The sequence below is a fragment of the Crinia signifera genome, chromosome 3 (assembly GCF_055691185.1).
Source record: "Crinia signifera chromosome 3, ASM5569118v1, whole genome shotgun sequence".
NCBI classification, from domain to species: Eukaryota; Metazoa; Chordata; class Amphibia; order Anura; family Myobatrachidae; genus Crinia; species Crinia signifera.
The window spans coordinates 152,202,531-152,225,996 of record NC_139219.1 but is presented as its reverse complement, the minus strand read 5'-3'; the positions used below and the strand labels follow the sequence as shown (position 1 = coordinate 152,225,996).

At 38.5% G+C, this 23,466-nt stretch overlaps 1 protein-coding gene across 16 annotated transcripts in view; it reads right to left on the bottom strand.

The window, feature by feature from the left end:
- Positions 1–23,466, bottom strand: part of PTPRK (protein tyrosine phosphatase receptor type K) — a 340,426-nt gene that overhangs the window by 23,055 nt on the left and 293,905 nt on the right. For 6 of the 16 annotated variants that reach the window (XM_083176754.1, XM_083176759.1, XM_083176755.1 and 3 more), the window contains 9 exons: positions 22,689–22,849; positions 20,482–20,517; positions 11,772–11,956; positions 11,550–11,637; positions 9,915–9,991; positions 9,688–9,705; positions 3,904–3,940; positions 2,204–2,301; positions 1,870–1,986 (listed from right to left, as the gene is read on the bottom strand). In XM_083176754.1, coding sequence (XP_083032880.1) covers positions 1,870–1,986; positions 2,204–2,301; positions 3,904–3,940; positions 9,688–9,705; positions 9,915–9,991; positions 11,550–11,637; positions 11,772–11,956; positions 20,482–20,517; positions 22,689–22,849 — 817 coding nt within the window. The remainder of the gene's footprint in view (positions 1–1,869; positions 1,987–2,203; positions 2,302–3,903; positions 3,941–9,687; positions 9,706–9,914; positions 9,992–11,549; positions 11,638–11,771; positions 11,957–20,481; positions 20,518–22,688; positions 22,850–23,466) is intronic. The other 10 variants (XM_083176767.1, XM_083176762.1, XM_083176768.1 and 7 more) reach the window with 3 other exon arrangements.

Below are 23,466 nucleotides of genomic sequence, written 5' to 3'. Positions count from 1 at the left end.
TATTTCAGAGAAAATTTTCCATGGCAAGATCAATTCATCTCCATAATACACTATAAGTCAGGAAAGGGGAAAACTAACAGATTTAAACATTAATGCCATATAATAAAATGGGATTTTACCCACTGTCAGTTTCTTGAGCTGTATACTGTGGACCACATTTCTGAAGGTAACATTAGTACTTTGGACAGTGTAAACTGGAATCTAGATTATAAATTGGCCCATTCCAAATTAAATGGCCTATAACCTATATCAGAATGTTTGCTTAGAAAAGTATCTATTTCACTGTTCACTGGGTTTTATTATATCAGTTTAATTTCCTATAAAAAAAAATATATACAGTATATGTATTACATTACTGAAAAGGTACTGTATAATTATACAACAAACCCGCTTCAGAGATTTGCTTATTCTATGCATACGGTGAGAACATTAAGTTCTTTTTAAGGAGTTGATTATGTAAATAACACAGTCACTGTGCAGTTAAGTTTCAGAGTTTATTATTTAGCGCATAATATTAGTGAATAAAATACATTTTACATTATCATATTCAATTTTCTTCTGTTCTATTCTAACAACTAATATATTTGAGGTCTTTGAAAACATTAAAGCAGCAATCTATTTAAATATCAGTAAAGTAAAATTTAAAGGACATACTGCATCTGAGCACAGTTCAGCTTGAGGTCAGAGGAGCATTCCAAAGCCTCTCTGCTCAATAAATGATGTGCTATGTGAATATACAGTAACTACCATGCTGCTACATAATACTGCACAGAATTATACGGATATATTTTAGTGATAAATTATACTTATCATACCCTTTTTGCATGATAAATAATACTTATCATACCTTTTGCATGCTGAAGCAAAAAAACCTACTAATCAAAGTATTTTTTTCAAGAACATAAATAACACCTTTTTTTCATGGATTTTTTGCTTTAATTTATTTTATATATTTTTTATTATTATTGGCCTCAAAAAGAGGCAATTGCTTCTAGGTGCAAATGGGTATGCGGTCAACAGTCAAAAGGTCAACACATGAAGAAGATTGACATGCATTAGGTTGACATGCATTAGGTTGACATGGTCAAAAAGTCATCATGAAAAAGGTCAACTAGAGTTTTTCATGAATTTTTCTTTTAAAAACTGAATTGTTCAACAGTACTTTACCCTCCCATAGACCTCACCATGCAAGGGTCCACGATACACTTATACACGGTCCATGTGGACATTGACAACAAAAAAGCTCCATGAAAAACACATGTCGACCAATAGTCTCTTGAAATAGACACGGTCGACCTAATAACCATACAAACGTAAGGTGCAACCAGTCACAAAGAAATTAATTTTACGAGACGGACACCAACGAAATATGCGACCAATGCACAGGAAGGCACATCCCAGTAACAGGACTGATGCGTCAGTAACACAACAGGAAGAGAAGCTTCACAGAGTACAAAAGCTACTGAAAAAACACACTACTGTACATTATTAATGTATATTAACCAGTAAATGGCAGGAAAATGTAGAGGAGATCAAAATTGCCTAGAGTATGTTAAATGCAAGAGATGCAAATAGAAAATCTGAACTTTTGTTAAGAGTAAAATAGCACAACAAATTAGCAGATGCTAATTAGCATAACTCTACTTTGCCGCTACCCTACTATAAGCTTTAGTGCTCCACAATGGTCTTAACCAACTTTAATTCCTCTCACTTTCCATTATGACATTTACTGTGACCTTCGCTTTTACTGCAACCTTACAGGTTGTTGCGGTGACCAGGATTCCTAAACTTTTATTCTATTTAATGAAACATCAGGTGAACACCACATAGGTAAATAGTAGAGTAAATGAAAGGTCGCAGAATACTTACCCTTTCAAGTGTGAAAGTACGAATCACATACTCTGCCAGTGGTTCCACTTCTACACATGTCACTTTAAAATCTGCATAGACTTCTGTGTCATCAGGCCAATATTTGTAACATTTCACCTGCATCCATAACAAATGGAAATGGATGTTAATGGAAAAAAAATATATACAAACTTAAATTTTTTTTCTCTAAGATAAACTAATTGATTTCAATTACATATCAATCAATATTTTAATACCTCAATCATTTCAAAGTACTTTTGATATTTTTTTACCCACTTCCTGTTTTAATGGAAAGGTCTGAAAACCCCAGAAAATTGAAAGTGAACAACCATACCCTTCCAACTTCCACTAGATTTGTAACCATGACGATGCAAGCAGATTGTTCTTGCCAAATCATTCTCCAGAAATCATAGACTGTTTCATGAACTGGGCCTGTAATGTTAACAGAGAACAATAAAATTAGCAGATCATTTTTTAGATATTATATGGACAAGAATGGATATCAATGACTATCTAGTTTCTTTTAAATCGTTGACTAGTATGTGTGCGCTATATAAAGAACTATTTGTGAATTCATAAATATGTCCATTATTCCCATTTGAAACAACACAATTGTTTACATACTGTGGGGAAGATCCTGAGCACAGGAATTGGAAACCTGGTAATTGTGGAGTTAAAATATTGCAATTAACAAAATTTTTCTAAAATGGGTGCTGCGATAATTGGCAGCAAATACCACTATTTGTTCATGTAGAATTTAACTGAAATCTCCACCTGCTTGACAGATGCAAGCAGGGCATGACCAGACCTGGTTGCAGTTTAGTGAAATTTTGTAAAACTGTAACCACTGCCCGTAATTTACGAGGGGGTGTTTGGGGTCACTAGCACAGTCCGGCCATGTTTCGGGTCGCTGCGGCTGCAAGTAACATCACGCAGCTGCCGCGGCCATCGCCCTGGAGCTGCCTGGACACGGCTACATTTTCCGGGCCACTCCCAGAAAACGCCCATCACCCATTGACACCCCCCCCCCCCCATTGCAACTTAAGCTGCAGTCACGGTGAGTTTAAGTTCTCCCCTACATGCATGCACAGAAGTGCGGAAAATGCAGAATACCAGGGTTACCGAATTAGGCCCACAGGTTGGTGTCAGTAACATATTAAAGCACATGGGATTTATATAGTGAAGCCCTTTCACAGAAGGTTTATATTTTTGATTGAGCAGAATTTGTTGAAAGTGGAGTGCACTACTGGGCAGACGCCATGTTGCTACTTCTACGGGGAAAGCATCATTGCTTGTACCGAGAGGTCTGCCGAGGCTACTACTGAGCATGTGTGAAACAATTCTGAGACATTGTGAGAATGCCACAGTAGGAGACAGTAGTCTTTCACTCCACTCCAGCAAGACCCATGTTTACTTACAATAATCATATAAGCTGCTCCGGTATCTGCACTACGACCCAGCCACCTACAGACACGTACCAGCTGGTGAGCTGTATAACAGCCCACTCTGCTCAAGCTCTGCACCATCAATGCAGTTTACCATTAAATAAAAAAAATCCACTAGTTAAGTAACTGGGCTGTTTGTATTTGGAAGGCATCCATTGGTGTGTACATTGAAGCTGGGTACATTTTAAACAGTGCAAATAATGCAATGTCGCTCATGATTTGCATTTAACTGCCTGACAAACGATATACTGCATACACACTGAACAATGTTACAAAATATATTGTTTAGTGGCCACATCCAGGAGTGTGCGGTCATTGATGGAGCTGCATGTACAGATGACAGCAGCAGTCACTAATGACCCACGGGAGCGCACATCATTAACAATATATTGCGTACACATTAGCTGATATGCACAAAAATATCATTAAGGTCATTATAATGAATATTGTTTATTTGAACTTCTAATGCACCTTAACTACTGTACATCCTCAAGCCTGTACACACGTAATTCAAAAAGATTTCACATACATCTTCTACAGCAAGTAGCACATAATCCATTAGATCTATAACAACTGCAAACTCTCTTACCTTGAGTAGCAATGTAATGACTCGGCCGCTGATATCCCTGCAACAACAGGCACATAATTGTTCATTTGTTGTAATCCTACATTGCATCATTTCATATGAACATTCAAAGCTCTTTTTCCAAAAACATTTTTGGGAAGTAACCACAAACATGGGGAGTAGATAGGACAAGTGTATACAGGTCCCACAGTGACAATTAACTGTCAAATCAAACAGTGCATTAGCTGTAAAATGGAAATCCAGACAAATTAACCCCCCCCCCCCCCCCCGAACTTCCACTAGCTGTGTTGTGGAAGTAGCATCACAGCACTCAGGAGGGGCCTGTATTGTATTTTGATGTTTATGTATACAACATAAGCACACCACTGATATTGCTACTGCATTCCTCATCTGTTACAGTATATAGGAATGAAGTCAAGATCCAGACTTTAACACTAGACTAGACGAAAAAGAGCAGAGAACAACCCCAATGGTTCTGTAAACTAAATAGGCTCTAAGCTTCAAGCTCTAAAACAAAGTTCCGTTCATATGAAAAGAAAAAATGAGCTGCATGCAGGCAGGATAAAGCACCCTTAGAGATTGCAAATCATGTAACACCTGAGGTGCCAATACAATAGCACTATTTGGGCCCCTTTTCATCAGATTCTGATGCATCATGCCAAGAAATCGTCTGAAAAGTGTAAAATTCCATGTGTTTTACCTCAGATTCTGACCAGATGCATGGCCCCATACATATTGGATCAGAAATTGAGACCGCAGGGACTGCAATATACTGTAGATTTATCGGATCCGGCAGCCCTGGCTGAGATCACATATGATACATCCTATGCAAAATTACTGCATGTACAGTATCCTATGCAATACTGTCACTAGGGAAGCTATTGGGTGGTTCATGGGAGATTGTATTAGACTTTTCCAATTGGAGAAGTCACATAAGCTTATAGGAGCCTTTACAGTTGAAAAAACTTCCTTATCTTGTGCAAATGTGGGTTTCTGTAAAATGCTACACATGTATACCACTAATAAATCAACACCTTTGGTTCCAGCACTGTGCTGGATTATCGATATATGTACCGCAGCCTCCCGATGGCTTAAAGACTCACTCTTCTCAGCACCTAAACCTCCTTTAGCCTGACTACGCCCACAGCATAACTTTACCTCGTGGATTAACTGAGCCCCACTGAAACCTAAGTGCGCCCAAAGCACTTGGGCGCCCCCCCGTGTTCCTGATGTGTCTGAATTTAAGAGGTGTCAGACCATCGGGTTTCGTACCTGTACTAAATAAAACAGTGAATAATTAAGCATTTATAGAGAGTTCTGAATTCTGTAAGCATGGATACTACCCAATTAGGATCAACTGATAAAAAGCAAAAGGTCTCCCGAAAACACACCGGATAAGTGAAACCTGCGTTTTTGGCAACAGACCAGTTTTTGCTTGAAACAAAATCTCTGATAAGCAACGCACCACCTTATCCAGGCTTACTGGATAGCCCTGGTGTGCAAACTACCAGTGATCAGTAATTGTGGGCATTAGGAGATGATGTGAAAGAAAATAAATAAGTTCAATTACAGAAAACGGTACTTATTTCCTAGCACGGCGCCCGCGATTTTGATTGTATTGATCTCGGGTGAAAATAATCGCATCGATCTCATCGCATGCAACCAAATCGCATGCGATGGACGCGATTTTTACATTGCAATCAATGTAAAATGGTCCCTGAGACCCAATTTTACATTGATTCCAATGTATAATCCCCCAAAACCCCAAATTTTATAGCAAACCCCCCCTCATGGTTTAAATGGCCCCCCATTGTTAACGCCACCCCACTATTGACGCCAACCCGAAGCGTGGCGGTACGCGTCCTCCGACCTTTTCATAACCCCACTATCCATGTCGGCGTTGAGTTCATCTTATAAAGTGTGGCGAGCGCAGTGAGCCCGAAGCGTGGCGAGCATAACTTCACAGGTGCGTTCGCCACGCTGCGCTCGCCACACTTTATAAGATCAACTCCACGCCGACGTGGATAGTGGGGGGTATGAAAAGGTCGGAGGACGCGTACCACCGCCGCTTGCCACGCTTCGGGTTCATGTCAATAGTGGGGTGGCGTTAACAATGGGGGGGCATTTAACATAGTTCAAAAGAAATAGGGGGCATATACAATGAGAAATTGGGCACATTGGCCCATTTCCCATTGTTCCCTATGTAAAATTGCGTCATGCGATGGATGCGATCAACGCGATTTTAACATTGAAAGCTCATTTAACATTGAGCCCTATGCAAAATCGCGTTTATCGCATCGCATGCCATTATAATGACATGCGATGGATGCGATCAACGCAATTTTCTTATTGCCGGCAATTAAGCCTGGTAATTAAAAGAAAATCGCATCCATCGCATACCTTAAGTTACCTTAACTTAAGGTATGCAATCAAGTACGACGGGCGCCGTGCTAGGAAACAAGTACCCAGAAAACTTTATAGTAGTATGGATGAGGCTCAATAAAATGAACTGTAAAAGCGTTTTAATACTGGTGTTTCCATAGAAGTGTAGTACAGATTGACCATTTTCCAGTGACTACTCTGGACCGATTCATCATTTTTTAAAATTAGAAATATATTGAAGGTTTCATAATTATTACGTCTGGGACGTATTTTACATAACCGACAAAATGGTAAAATGGCTAACCAGGCATTGTGCTGAAACTGCGGTGGCTGGAAAATTGAAGGTCAATCTGTACTAAAATCAGCACACGGAGAAAGATTTTTCCAAAATATGTACAGCCATATTACTGAAGTGCATGTTCACATCACGTCCTGCTTTGCAAATGAATGTATTGATTGTAATTACTGTTCTTTAGTATGTTCTACTCAGAGTTATGCAAAATGCACTGGTTTAATTGACAAATACTTGAGAAGATTTATTATTTGAATGTAATGTTCTTGCTAAGAAATGTAAGCCAATATTATAACAAAGTTAAAGGCCTAGCTTGATATTATGAGCTGTCCTAGAAATTTCTAGCTTACATGTAAATCATATAGGATTATGTAACAGTATTCCACCCCCCCCCCCCAAAAAAAAAAAATTATGCTGTTACTATGCACATATTTTCAAAAAGGAAACTGATCAATTATATCTTCCTAAAGTTACACAAACATGGGAATATTGCTGATAAATAACACCATTACAATGTTTTACAATTAAATAAATCAATCAATTTAGAAAGGGTCAGACCCAATTATTGAACCTGAGGAGTGCAAAAAGAAGAACGGTGGTCAAATTGGACTGGCCTGCTTTTCAGCATTCATCAAACTGAACACTTAGATGAAATGAAGGCTCCCATAATCTGAAAATATACTGGTCAATTACTTGGCTCCCAACAAAAATAAACTCTAGCATGTATGTGTACATTTGGCAGAATATACAGATTGTAAAATCCACTGGGGCAGGAACTGATATAAACGGGCAAAATATTCTATGTAATATGTTGCAAAATGTGTGCGTGCTATATAAATAACGAATAGTAATATGTAGCTCAGGGACCGATTTATTAAGCTCGGTGAAGTGATAAACTGTCTGGTTTTTATCACCGGACATTTAGCTCCTACCTGTGAAGTTACAGGCTTGGTTTGAAAATGACAGGTAGGAGCTGATTGGCTGGTGATAAAAACCAGACAGTTTATCACTTCACCGAGCTTAATAAATCTACCCCTCAGTCAGGGAATTCATTTAAGCACATAAAGGATTGTAAACAACTTTACATGCATACCCAACACACAAACTAGGATTGTTTGTGATTCTGCATTTAACATTAGGAGCAAATTCTGGACATCTAGTCAACAAATGCAAACCTGCCTGAGATTCTAATAACAGTATTCAATTAGCACTGATCATTTTTCTCCTGAAAAAAATGGGCCATTGGTCTCTACAGATCTATCGAATTAAAGCCTGTTTTCTTCTCTGTCCACGAGAAAAAAAAAATCCTGTTTTTCGGGGCGATAAGACATGGGATCTAGGAAAAATATCCAGATTTCATGTGTTCTAAGGACTCAGAGGGCTGCCTATCAGGAATTATGCTTTGAGTGCCTGAGGCACACAAAGTGTTATCCAGATAAGTGACGGCATTGGGATAACTAAATTGTCCTTGGTGAATCAACTAGCTGCGGTAATTTAGTGCAACTAATTGAATATCAGTAGATCCCAACCTCAGTCCTATGAATCCCCGAACAGCTCAGGATATCTAGGTCAGCATAGCCCTAATATCTAGACCAGTGGTTCCAAAAGTTTTTGGAATCACAGCGCCCCCTGAGTACCCAAAAAAAAGGTTTGCGTCACCCCCAATCCAAAAGTTTCTCATCGATAAATTATGAAAATTGTGTTAATATCACATTCTTAGGGTCAGTTAAGCAGTAATAGACAGTGTTCACTTTTGTTTGCCAATTAAAATAATTAGAAATAATTTGAATTGGTCATGAACAACCAATCCAGGGCAACTTTGTCCCCAAAGCACCCCAGGGTCCCACGCCACACAGTTTGAGAACCACTGGTCTAGACTGTAAAAGGAGGACCAGGTTTGGGAACCTCTATTCTAGATCCAAGTCTTAGGCTGAATACACACCTGAACAACAATGTGATCTAGTTATGGAATGCAACAATGCCATACGCACTGCATGATCCACTGTATAACACAATATATTGTTGCATGAGTCATGTTACAACACAGCATTGTTCATGAAATTGATCCCCCAGAGAAGATAAAGCAACTATACCAATTTATCATTTGAGGAAAGACACTATGCAATGGTCAATGCCATCCTTCACAGATAGCAAGATCTCAAGCTATCAAAATCGGACAAGATCGTTAGCAAGATATCAAGTTCAGACAGTACTACATATCATATAGTGTGTAACCAGTTGCACACTACTCAACAACAGCTAATACATGACTATGAACACTGCTTTAAAACTTCGGATCTCTATTAACATGTCCTTGTTTGCAAAAGGTGTGGCTAGCGGTCTCACAACAAACTTTTAAATATTTGATGACTCTATAGTTTAAATTTTAAAGAACATATCTTATCCTCACAAGCTTTTCGATTACATTCCACTGTGGATTGAGCACTACTCACAGCAGGAGTTATTTTTTCATATTTAATAGACTTTTTCAGGTTACAGTATAAATGATGCCTGCTACTTCTGTATATTTCATATCTATCTCCAATCTTAATTTTCTATTTGTCTATCTTGAAGATATTGCTGTCATAGAGACAAACTTGATAACGGAGAAAAGACTGAGCCCATAAAATAACCTAACTGGAAAATGTAACTATAGGCAGAAAAGGAAATTATACGAAATCCAAAGCTCTAAAAATAAAGCAATTAAAGTTAAAACATTTTACAAAAAAAAACCCCAAAAAAAGTACATTTAATAAAACAAATAAAATTATGGAGCAGCCAACCAAAGTACTGTAATAGAAATAAAAATGAGCATGGGATGTTTACTATTGGGATAAAATATAAAACAATTCAAGAACCTTACAAAAGACAAACAGGACTATATTGTCCATGTTACAATATTTCTGTAACGTACTGTAGATAGTATATATATAAAAAAAAAAATCACAACAGAGTGAAATGAAAAAGTAACACAAACTATACAAATATAATCAGGTGAAGCATGCACAGATGTTGGGTAATAAGCATTAATAGGAATTAGAAAGTAATTGGGAACAATATCTATATTAAAAATTTATTGTAGGGTTCTGTTATTCACATATAGTGGTACTTACATCCCTGTACAGCCAAATCTACAGCCCAAACCAAAGTCAGGTGTGAAAGAAAGCACAACAATGTCAATGTCAGTGAGTACTAAGACTTAAACAAGGAAAGTGTACAGTTTCTCTTCTTTTAAATACTTGCAATCAAACTGCATAAGCATGACATGCGAAAAAAACACTCACATACACAAAGCGGAGAGCTAAAGGCATGCCAAGAAAGGGCTGAGCAGCTAACTTACATCAATGTAATTTGCGTTTATGTAGTCCGAGGAGGGGTCATCTTCTACTGGCTGCAGGATGACTCGAGAGTGGTCATCTTGTAAGAGAATAAAATGTTAATGTTCAGTGTCACATTCTAAAAAATAGGTGGCTACATTGCATTACTCAAAGCATATTACTACCAATGAGTCTTTTAAAACACTGACAGCAGATGATGTGGACTAATAAGAAAGGACTGCTAAACTGTTTACTTAAATTCATATTTCTTTCCAAAAAATTTAATAAAAATAGGTGGTCTCTCTTTAAAGCACGGATCACATTGTTTAAAACGTATAAAGAAAAAACGGCATAATAAGAAGCCTACCGCAAGTGAACACTGAACACACAAAAGGACGTACTGTAGTGTAGCGCTCAAGTACATATTTTGGTTTGTGCAATAATGTATTAGGAATGCATAAGACTATCCAATGATAAAAAACATGGGCTTAAGATTTGAAAATGTGTTCTGGAGCCAATGTTACACAATTAAACTTCAAGGTAAAAGATCAAATTTTGTTTTTAATTAATTTCTTCAAATTAGGGATTAAAGGTACTTGGAGTATGAAAAGAGCACTCAGACTCCAAAGCTTCTCTGTAGCAGCAAGTGATAATGGTTTCCACAGTCAATTAGTAGTCAGAACAACATTACTGGCTGACTCCAAGGTCTGTTCAAGTGAATGATTGAGATCTATGGATATTAAGGGGTTAGACACACTAAATGCCACCTTTCTACCCTTATTAAATAAAGGTCACCTAAAGCCGGATTCATATCAGTAACTGATTTAAAACAACATTAGTATATACTGTACTTTACCTAGATTACGAGGCATTAAGTGATATCCGTATATAGATAGATTTAGTGTCAAGCTGTACTTTCCCAATGTAAATGTTTACAAAGTAATACAAGCTTCTTTTTTTTTAACTCATAAGGTTTAAGGGACATACATATGTTGTAATTTTGGCTTAACTTTACTTACAATTTTGACTACATAGTCAAATTAATAAGGAAAGTTAGCCAAAATTGCACTGTGAACGATTTACAACATAAACAACCATGCTCGACAGCCGTGCCCCTGTCCCATTTTTGTTTTGCTCGCCTGGAGCTCGGCAGTCGGGATTCAATGTCCCGGCCGCCGAGCAGGGAGAAGGGGGCGTGGCCGTGAGTTGATGACGAAAATAGACTAGCTCTGACCAGGAGCTCGCATATTTCCGTCTTTTCTCGGCAGAACGAGCCCGACAACGAGCTGCTGTCGGGCTCATTCTGCGCAAAACCCCTGTTCAATGCTGTCGGGGAAGACAGCATTGAATAGGGCCATGCAGCCATCTCCCCCGTAGATGGCTGCAGGAGCACGCCTAACATTGAATACCCCCCTAAGTGGGGGGCCCAGGCAGTTGACAACACAATTTGCACTAAATTGCATTATATCTCTTCCTACCACAATACATTGCCTGTAATCACAACAATTTAAAGCAGGGGCAGTGCAATGATAACATGACTGCACCATTACAGCCCTGTATTGAAAACACAAGTCCCCCTCCCCCTCTTTTTTTAAAACCAAGTTTAAAAATTGTCCTATGGATTACAGTTTGCAAAGATAAACCAACATCAGACTTACAAGCTATGATATTTCCATATCTGTTCTTTGTTCGGTTTTGATCTTTCTTTGCAACATCCCATGATGCAGACTGACCCTCAAAGAAACTCTGTAACATTAAAATATATAATTAAACCCACATGCAATGAAGAATTACATAGAGTCTGATAGAGAATCCATTGGTGTGGCTGCACCTACAGTAGCGATAGAGTACAGACAGTAGTTGTCTGTTGCTAAAATTACCTCATACTCTTCCTTGAATCCATAGCTGTCAGAAGTCTTCATAAGATTAATATGTTGGAGCAGATCAGCTACCCTGATGGCTGGGTGAAGCTGTCCGGTCTGATATGGAGATTCAGTTCCCTCGCACAAATAACGAGGGACATCCAAGAGACGACTGGACTCTGCTGTAGCAGTGTGGTTCTCATCTGTGAACACAGTAAGAACATTGGAGATTTCAGCCTCAATTTAGGTAATTGGAAAAAAAAAAATCTAGATTTCAACTCTCACTTATATGTTTTTAAATACAGTAAGCATACAATAGTCTAAAAGCTCCTGTAAAATGCACATACAGTTGCTTGCAAAACTGTGTAACGCTGTTTGTTACAGAGGGATGCGGTCATTTGGGCTACAGCATTATGGTCTACATGGGAAAAGGTCGACATAGGTCTAGGTTGACATAGGAAAAGAGTGACATGGTTCTAGGTCGAAAGGTCATTATGTCGACAGCTCATTAGTTCGAAATTGTCTAGGTCACAGTTAAAAGGTCGACATGGGGTTTTTCACTGCGATGCGAGGGTATGTGGTGCACTTGAAACTGTGTCCATGTTGACTGTGTTGACATTCAGGTAAAAAAAACTGGGGAAAAACCCCACGTCGACCTTTTGACTGTCGACAGACATTGTCGAACTAACGACCTTTCGACCTAGAACCATGTAGACCTAATCATACCGTAGACCAAATGATTCCAACCCGTTACAGATTTGTCAGTTTTACAAATAATACTAACACAGATTGGTCCTATTATTGAGAACCAGTAGGTTTTCACAATTTTTTTTCCAAAACTCACAAATCAAATTACATATTAAAAAATACATCTAAAAATTGCTGCTTGCATAAGAATTCATCTTGTGTGGTGGGGTAACAAGTGAACGATAAAGACTCAATAATTCAAATAACATTGGTCATACTGTGAATCTGAGGAAAAGCTGTCAAAATGATGCCCAAATAGCACTTTGTTTGCTTTGTGAAAAAATAATAAAAAATTACTCAATTAAAAAAAAGAATGTTAAAAAAAATACGGTACTTATGTACTAACTGGGCTGCCGATTTTGAAATCGGGTCCATCGCATCGCATGCGATGCGATGGACCCGATTTTTTCATAGGATTCAATGTTAAAATGGACTGAGTCCATTTTAACATGGAATTCAATGGGAAAAGGGGTCCTTTTCATACCCCTACTATCCAAGTGGGCATGGAGTTGGATATAAACCTGTGGCGAGCGTAGCGAGCCCGAAGCGTGGCGAGCGTAGCGAGCCCCGCGAGGGGACACAGAATACCGTCCGCTCGCCTCGCTACGCTCGCCACAGGTTTATATCCAACTCCATGCCCACTTGGATAGTAGGGGTATGAAAAGGACCCCTTTTCCCATTGAATTCCATGTTAAAATGGACTCAGTCCATTTTAACATTGAATCCTATGAAAAAGTCGAGTACCGAATATACTACTGACTGGCAAGGGTTCTGCATGTTTTGCTGACATTCATTATGTTGAATTGAGAATGTAGACATTCATAATCAAATGCTGATACAATATCATAAAAATGTTACTAATATGGTATTGTGGTACAGCGGCTTCACTTACCTGTACTGGCAGCCTCTTTAATGTTGATATTTCATATATATCAACTAATAAGTAAATGCCTAAGTTCCTTATGGACATTACAACAATATCAACACAATAACAGTCAACATTGGGGTGTTGACATTATGGTTGTTGATATTGCCGACATGCAACCAGACATGCATAAAATAAATAGCTACACAATAATATACAAGAGCTTGGATATCCAATTGAGCACTGTCAAATCAATTGCGATGAAATGGAAGCTCAATCATCCCACCTAGGCAATGCCAACACAAGCCACTACCTCAAAAAGCTGTGTTAGAACAAGATGATAACTTGAAGGAAACCACAGAGAGGCAGCTACAGTAAAATATACCAAGGGAGGATGGCCAGAAAGAAACCATTACTGAAACACCACATCAAAATATGTATGAACAATCTAGAATGTGGAATAAGATTTTGTGATCAGATGAGGTGAAATTTTTGCTTTTTAACTAAAACCATGGTGGTGTTTAATACCAAACATTGCTCAGCAAACAGAATACCAGCGGCATCCCAACAGTGGAAATGTAAAAGGCAATAGATTGTCATGGGAATGCATTTCTTCAGGGCATTTTATTAAAATTGAAGGACCAATGGTATAAATACACAGAAATAAGCCAACAATGGCCAAATCAAAGTCCATCTCTTATTCCAATTGAGAATATGTAGCATTTTTTTTTTTATGTATTTTTATTGAAGCACGGGCATCAAAGGAATACATCATACAATAAAGTTGTGAGTAATATGACAATTTACACAAGACATAGTAATGTTCAAATTGGGACAAAGATATTACAGACTGTACATAAAACAAACATTTATGAAACAAGAAACAATCTGAGTATATAATCAGAATATACAAAGATAGTACAGTAGATATACAGTGTACTGATCTAATATGATGCCTGGCTTCTTTCACAAATCTTTCCATTTGTGGTACTATTTAAAAATCGAAGTCCACAAGCATTGTTCAACCAAGCTAAAGAACCTGGAGCAAAGCTCCATGGAAAACTGGGCAAAAATCACCTCATGCCAGTATGTAAAAATAGAAGAAACTTACCCCAAAAGACTTCATGCTGTTATTGCATCAAGAGATGGTTCTACCAAGGTGAAGCATTAAGCATACCGGTCAGTATGCTGTCGTTCACTACACAAATGCAGAGTATCCCAACTACCGACGGGAAACCGAAACCCAGACTGCAGTGATACTTAAACTAGACTGTCAGCACTGTAACATGTTTAACTGTAACTACTGAAATAACAGGATGTCTTCCATGATTCTTAAAATCATTTTGAAATTTGTCAATTCCATTAAAAATATATTTTTGTATCTGTATAGACTGCTGCTGCCGCAAGCCAGATTGAGTTGCCCGTCAGCTTACTTACTGGGTTGGAAGTGAATCTGCTTCTTGTAGAGAATTTGGAAGCTATTAGTGGCTCTGGTGGAGCACATCTGATAGATGTGCTACAATTGTACTTGTATAGTCCATCAGCCAAGCACTGCTGGAATTGCTACTGTAGGTGCAGCCACACTAATGGATTCTCTATGAAAAGCGGCTTTGCCTCCCACCACCGTCCAAGTAAACTGATGGGCCCTCAATCTGGCCTGTTGCAGCAGAAATGAAAGTAGAAGCTTAAAAAAAAAAGTGTAGTGTGATTGCCTTGGGCCCCATTACAGCTGCATCCCCTGCTAGGCCCAATCCCATCTGTCTGTCTACACCCGTTACCATTCATCCATGCCCCCAATATGGTGCTCTGTCTATCTGTTGGTTTGTCCATGCACCTGTTCACCCATCTTTGCTCCTCCCATTCATCTGTCAATGAACCTATATGGTGCCCTGTCTGCTCCTCTATCTATGCTCCATTTGTCTGCCTCCCCTTTGTCCATCTAGGCCACCATATGTTGCTCTCTCTGTCTGTCTATGCCGCCATTTGTATATCCATGCTGCCCCTTTAGCCAATCCATGCCCCAGAGCTGGCCTATCCATTATGCAGACTATGCACAAGAGGAAGGTGCCATAGAAATCAGGGTGCTGAAAGTGTCTTCTCCATGAACGTCAGCTCCCTGATTACAATGGTGCCTTACTGTTTCACTTGCAGTAACATGCGGGCAGTGAGCAGTGCACTTGTTGTAACATGGGTACAGCCGAGCAGAGTGGAGGGCAACCCGGCTATATCAGAGGCTCAGAGAAGGTCCGCAGCAATTTCAAATGCAGCTAATCAGGAGTGACAATGGTGGCTACCGATTGGCAGCCGGACCGCAAGCTCCGATTAGCTTGAGAGCCGGCGCAGCATTTGAAATAGCCGTGGATCTCCTTTAAGCTTATGATACAGCCAGGATGCCCTCTGCTCTGTCTGGCTGCACCAGTGTTACATGGAAAGCACCGCTCAATGCCCATCTGAGTAATGCAATCCACTGTGGCAATGAACATTTTAATTCCACTAGCATCATGCATGAAACCAGTGGCAATGAGCATGGAGCCCCTGGCATCGAGCATGTAGGTAAGTGGCACAACAAGTAATGGGCATCACAGTGTGTGGCACAATGTGCATTACGGTGTGTGGCACAACGTGTAATGGACATTACAGTGTATGTTACCCTAGTGCAGCGTGTCTAAAGGACTCTACCTAGTACACTGTGTCTAAGGGGCTAAAGCTGGCAGAATGTGTATAAGTGGCACTACTGTGTAGTGTAATGTAAATTGGTACTATTTTACGCCACCCACATTGTAGCTTGACCCGCAATATCTTTTGCATCTCTTTTTCTCTCCTTGATACCTTCTCTCATATTACCTCGTTTTTCTTATAAACCCCCTCTCTCACCTTTTTATCCCGCTTTTCTCGCTCTCCCTCTGACTATCTTTCACTCCCCTCTCTCTTCTTCCACTAAGGGTCATTGTAGTGAAAAAGACTATGCTTTTGAGATTTTGGTATGGGGGGGCACAAAGTTCTAGTTACACTCCTGACTAGCAACTCTAAATAAGAAGAATCATATATATATTTTTTAATTATTGCAAATACTATAAGCAGAAATAATTACACCTAAATAAAATAAGTGGACGGTTTAAAACAGAAGCTAAAAGCATACAAGACACATTTACCCTCTTACTTACCAGTGATTGGCACTGAACCAGAGCAGCAGGGATAAAAAGACATTTATACATTAATACTTTTGTCTTAAACCAAAGTCGGATTGCATTTGGCAAATGTACATTTATGGTTTGCAGGGATGGTTGAAATGAATAAATTAATACAGCCATGCAGACTAAGGCTATCTGATATAAAGCAGGTTATTTCTACATGAACATTTACAAAAAGCAATATACCATAGAGGGTGTAATCCAAGAAAGTTTGAACAACATCAAAAAACCAGAGAGACTATTTTAAGGCATCCATTCTGTAAACTTACAGAATAGCAAAACAAAGATATTACACAAGAGGAAATAAAGCAAATTTGGAAGGTGCAACAAACCATAGCTTGAAAAGGGGCAACTAAAAGGTCTTATTGTATCATGATTTAAATATATATTTTTTATAGGTGCACCGAAACGGCAACCGTCAAGGGACGACTGGCTATGATGCAACGCAGCCCCCGAAACGTTGGAGCTTATTTGCTGTGAATACACTGTTTTTTACCAAAGACCCTCGAGTGCCAGCCTGATTCTTGATCTCTCTCTCATACAGTATATATATATATATATATATATATATATATAGTACAGTTCATAGGCGGCACCCGGAGACTCGTTCAAATAAGTAGTAATGCAGAGATTGGTGATCAAACGTTTTCGATGTTTATTACCATCGTGATCCTGATGACGATGGTAATAAACATCGAAAACGTTTGATCACCAATCTCTGCATTACTACTTATTTGAACGAGTCTCCGGATGCCGCCTATGAACTGTACTATTTCGGTGGGACCCCAAATCCCTCTCTGGAAGGGCACCGGAGCAAGCTAACTATTAGTGGGAGTGCTGCTCAATAACCCGTTTATATATATATATATATATATATATATATATATATATATATATTATTTCCCTAACCTAAGGCAGTGCCGATACCTCTTTATTTACTTCAGAACAATCTACTCACCAGATTGATACTATTAAATATTAACATCATTTTTATTTTCTTTGCCAACGATTTTGTTCTTTTAAATAGGAAATACTAGGCAAATCAAAAACATTTATGCTACAGATTCCTATAATCCAAAATCGATTTCGGATAACTCACCCCCTACAATTTTGTGGTGTTATGTTTTCAGAAGTTGTGTATAAATAGAGTACTTTAAGTTATAATACATTATTTCATACCACACAATTTTTGTTTTTTTATTCTATTTTTGGTACTTATGTATTATCTGGACTCCCATGTTAAATGCACCCCATTTTTTCATACCCCTACTATCCAACTACGCATGGAGTTGATTTTATATAGTGTGGCGAGCGCAGCGAGCCACCGTGCCCGAAGCGTGGTGAGCGCAGCGAGCCCCGCGAGGGGACACGGCCTCGTAAGAAAAATGGGAGTCCAGATATTACATAAGTACCCTATTTTTTAAAACACTGCAGTACAAATGCCTATTCCTTCCACCTGAATGTAAATGTGTTTGAGTTCACCATGCGTGTAACCAGGTTACCTACTGGTAGTCATTTTATGGGAGCATATATTTCTCGTTGTTTTAACAGGATGGAAATAAATTGCTTGAAATAGCTTGATATTGTATGTTTATTTCTAGATAAGCTTTTACCATGGAAGAGCTAATTGGAAAAAAGGTGTATCAGAGGCATGAAATAGAAAATGTAACCTGAAATAATGTCCCATCTACAAACGCAGTGTGCTCAAAGAAACAATAGATGCAATCTCGTACTACCTATTTTACAGAACGAGTTCAGTTTACCTCCACTTCTTTGTTTAAAACAATATGTCAGTGGCGTAAGGATGAGCAACATCATCGCTACAGGGAGCCCACCAACATATGTATACAGTAAGCTGTGTTTTGCTGGTTTTACATGTAACCATTTATAGTATGAGAAACTATATTACAATTATGGGAAATTACACACAAATTTCCATAATTCCCACAATTTCGGATAACCAAAAAGAAACAGCATTTTTACAAAGCAATGCACTTTTAATTCAGTAGTCTTTTGAACAATTTAAACTAAAGGCTTCTACATAAACTTGATTAGGGGAACGGGGATTGAGGTCCAAAAGATGGCCAGTCTTCAAAAGTAAGGATAGTCATAGAATGTGCCAAATGAATATACTGCTCAGAACTCACATCTCTAAAGTATGCATGGTTATTATAATTTAGACATAAAATATCAGATAATTATTAGCTTAATCACTTATAACATCAAGCCTAGGGATGCCAATCCTGGGATTGAAAAATGCTCAATCCTGGGATTGAAAAATGCTCAATCCTGGGATTGAAAAATGCTCAATCCCGGGATTCACCTCCTTAAAAAAAAATGCCCCCCACCCCCGACGCCCCACAAATTTACTTAAATGGGACGGAGGTGCAGACAGGAGCAGGGCAGGTGGCAGTGGTGTGGAAGGGAGCAGGACCAGGCGACAGCATTAGCGTGTAAGTGGCGCGGCATGCACAGCATAACCTCTGTGCAGAGCTGTACACCAGGCAGTGCTTGAATGGGTGCTCAGATGCTGCCAGACATTAGACTGCATGTGTGCAGTCTAATCCAAAATTCCAGGATTGGAAACCCCAATCCCTCGATTGAAATCCCAGCAAATTTAGGGCCAAATCTATTGGCCACCTTAGAAGCAAGCCCATAGAAGGTGCAACAGCAAATATCATATACAAGGATGTGCTTATCAGTAGAGAGCAATAGAAACTATATTTTACTAGGCTTTCATGTTTATTATTGGCCACTTAACATTACTGTTTAACCTTTTAGTATCTCTTAATTATGTATATATATTATAGGTTTCCTAGTTAAAAGCCTGTTAACATAACGGCTTCTGCAATGTACTTTCACTTTGAGCTTTACAAAGGAAGTCATTTGGTCTGTCGAGTCGCCGCTAGTGGTCATTGACAGTACTTCGCCCCATAGAAATAAGGAGCAGTTAGCTTTTGATATACTGTATATAGAGCTAGAAGAACTAATTTATCTCCCAAGACATCTGGGGATGCTTTATGAGTACCATGCAAGAGTGGTAGGAATTGATGAAGTATGCTCCATGAAGGTAAGCACCAGCTTATGTTTTCCCCAGTTCTTTTTGATGATTGGTAATCATTTAACCCAGGCATGTTTTTTAAGATGAGTGATGGTGGGGGGGGGGGTCTGATTGTGGGCTGCAGAGGTGAGCAATCTACTCATACGAATTCTGAATAGCTCATAAACTAGATTTCTTGCACATGTTCCAGATGATGTGGCCTGCCTTCTTTAGCTCCATATTTTCAGTCTCTTACTGAAAAACTCAAAGGCAGGACTCTGGGTTTGTCTAGATTCTAGGATAAATATGAAGTACAATGCTGGATACCATAGACAATTAATGACTTAATTCAGACTTTTATGATATAAAACTTGTTGGAATTACAACAACTATACTATAAAGATTTTAACTATAAAGCCTTCATACATCAATTGGACAAGGTGCTGCTGGGAGGTGGGGTAACACATGGAACAGAGAAAGGCCTTATTAAAGCAAACATATGTAATCGTGTCCTGTTTGTATGTGGTATAAGTGTTGCACTTATATTGAATTCTATTCCTAGAAGGTTGTTGTATGGTGCGTACATAAAGAAATCTATGCTATACATGACATAGGTGGACTTGTCTATGTCATGTATAGTATTAGCGAGTACAGTAGAAAGATCTCCTGTACTGTGCTGATGAACTTCTGTGGGGATCATTAAATCACAAGGGTGTTAGATATGGACATATTTACAGATGGCTCAAGTTCAATTAAAGATCTCTTGTAGACTGAGAACATCTTTCTGCTGACTAACTGCAGATAAAGTGCTTAACACATTTGTGAGTCACATGCAACAAGATCATTCATGCGTGAACTGGAAATGATGCCAAACCAGGTCCTCACCTAACACAGCAGTCGGCACAAGTGGATCATTGGGCACTGCAGGAAAACAAAGCTTATGAAAATACAAATTACCTCCGGTTTGGGCGGTTGGAAAACAAACAGACATAGATAAATATAAGTGCAATACATCAACTGCTATTTAGACTTAATTTCTCCGAAAAAGTCAACAATTACTATGTAAATACCAACAAAAAAACACCTGCGTGAGAAGACAAACTCAGGCTTAAACCTACAGGCTTGGAGCTAACTACCTATGCAAACTAATATGCTCTGTTCAATTGGGGTTCTGTGTGGGCTTTAAACAGGGTTGGTAGCACTGAGGTTTCTCAAACATACATTAAGTGACATATATACCATGCTTGCCTGCTGCTTCCAGGTTACAGGACAAACAAAATACGGTATGAATGCATGTGATTGATTCCGCTTCTTTAAATAACATGCAGTAATTGTGGTAAATGGGGCATTCTAAAAGCGGATGGGAGAGATGAATGGCTTGCAGATTAATGACAACTGGATCAGCCAATTACAGAATTCCTGTCAGATAAATATTAAGGAAGCAACTAAGGATCAGATAAAGCAAAAATACCTAGCAAATTGGCATTTAAACTAATAGTCAAATCGGTGGTTTGATCTGTATAGAAATAATTCAATTTTAAACTGTAAGGGGGTATTCAATTAAATCAATTTTTTTTTGGCTGGACAGAAAAAAAATGGACTTTAGTATTCAATTGTAGGTGTTTTTGCCTGTTTTAGGCTGTATGTTCATAGATGCAGATTCCCTGTTTTTGGGGGAGGGGGAGAGATCGAAGATTGGCATAGATGAATTGGCATAGATGAAAAAGGCCAAAAACCACACGAAAAACCTACAAAATGACGCCAAAGACATATGGATTGGTGAGTAATTTTCAGATACACATGTTTTTTGACCATGCCATTTGATTCGACTAGTCTAAATATCTACACTTTCAATAGGTTAATCAGAAGTTCGACCTAAAAAGGACGAAAAGTGCATTTTTTTTCAACTAGACAAAAAAGTCACTTAATTGAATACCCCCCTAAGTGCTACACTCTTATTTAAACTTTGACCATGAATAGTGAGGACTGCTAAGGTAATGACAATTCTATAAAACCACATCTTTGACTTTCCTTACCCTCAATATTTCAATAGCTGTGTAACTAAATACACTTGGCAGTGAATTATAAATCTTGGTAATAGCGGTACCTTCCATCTTTGGGTGATTATTTGGACATTTAAAAGTAGAGTTATCTAATTATTGAGCAGTTCATTTATCTTGAGAGTGACACAGTAACAATGGTTTGATTGTAATCGGAGGCTAAAACATTTTGGTGATGCCACAAGGGATTGAAAACAATTTAAGACCATAACGGCATGATGTTTATAGAACATTTGTTTTACATCCTTTGGTTGACATGAAATGGAATTTTCACGAATTCCTTTGCACAGCAGTAAGTCTTTACAAATGGTGTTCGTATGATCACAGACAGCAGCACCAACGGCTTCAGGCAAATAGGTGTGAAAATGGCCACAAAACACATATTAATATTTTGAAGAGAGTTGAATTCTCACAGGCCAGTTTTATAAAGCTTACACAGGGCTGAATTACAGTCCTAAGTTGCTCTCATTTTAATCATATTCACATTCGAGTATGTGAAAAACCGAACAGTGTGCATCAAACTATAGCAAAAACATAATAGGCAATACTAGAATAAATCCATAGAAGGATCATATAGAAGATGTTGACACTTTATCAAGATGTGCAGTCATTTCATTACTTTGGTGATAAACAGAACCTAAGAAAATATGATGTAAACCTAATATTCTGACTGGTCAAAAGGGCCATTAAACAGACCCTACAACAGGTTATTTACAGAAGAGGAACAGAAAATATTCCTGAGATACTGTCTTTATGGCAGTTTCTTCCTATACACACACAATACTGCCTGGGTACATACAGTAACGGACAAGAGCGTGCGTTTTGAACAAAATAGACAATCGAGAACAATCACCTGCAATAAGCTTCAATAGAAGACTACAAACAACCATGCCCATTTCTGTGATGGTAGGGGCTGTATAAATATTTATTTGTGAATGTATCGCATGTTTTTTAATAAATGGCTAAACATGTTTTAGGTGTAGTGAACACAAAATCTGCATTAAGATAATTTTTGTGATTGGAAATACTTACATCTGGGACTGAAATTGTGCGAATCCATATAGGTGATAGACAGTGGATCTTCTGCATGCAGAGTACTCTGGTCAGCATAACTTCTATCCATTGCATTCACCATATGCGTCATTTCCTGGCGCGCATTACCCATGGCATCCTTGCGTTTCTTGGCCAGTTTACTGAAAAGAAAAATAATTAAGTGCCCACTATTTGAACTGGGACATAAATCTAGATGCAAAAAGAAATATAGCATTGTTTCAGCCACATGAAGAGATCCTAAAATTCTGCAGGTGTTCTAACAAATGTGTAAAATGTGTAAAATGCCTGCAGCCACCTCACCCACCAACATGTAAATTCCCAAATATCGCTCAATTTCAAGTCACTTGCAATTCATTTGTTTCTGCCTTTATTGTGCTTGCATGTAGCAATGCATTTTGTTTGTGAAATTTATAACATGGTCTGCACAAACAATGTAATTACAGCAGCACAAACAAATCTAAAACAATGTGCAGATGTGGAAAAGATCAATGCCTTCAACAGAATTAGTAGTAAGTGACCTTACTAGAAGCGTATAAAAGCAGGTTTATGAAGGATTTATCTGATTTAAGAAGAATATTTTTCCCAGAGAGTAAGGTCCTACAAATCACACCGTTCTGCCATTGAGAGCAGATCTTCATAATTCCTAAATATTTCAATACGTAAGGTACAAGAAAGAGCAATATCAGATACCAATCAATAGGATTAGAGTGCATAATGTAGCTATATTTTTTATAAATAATACTTGATGATTAAGATC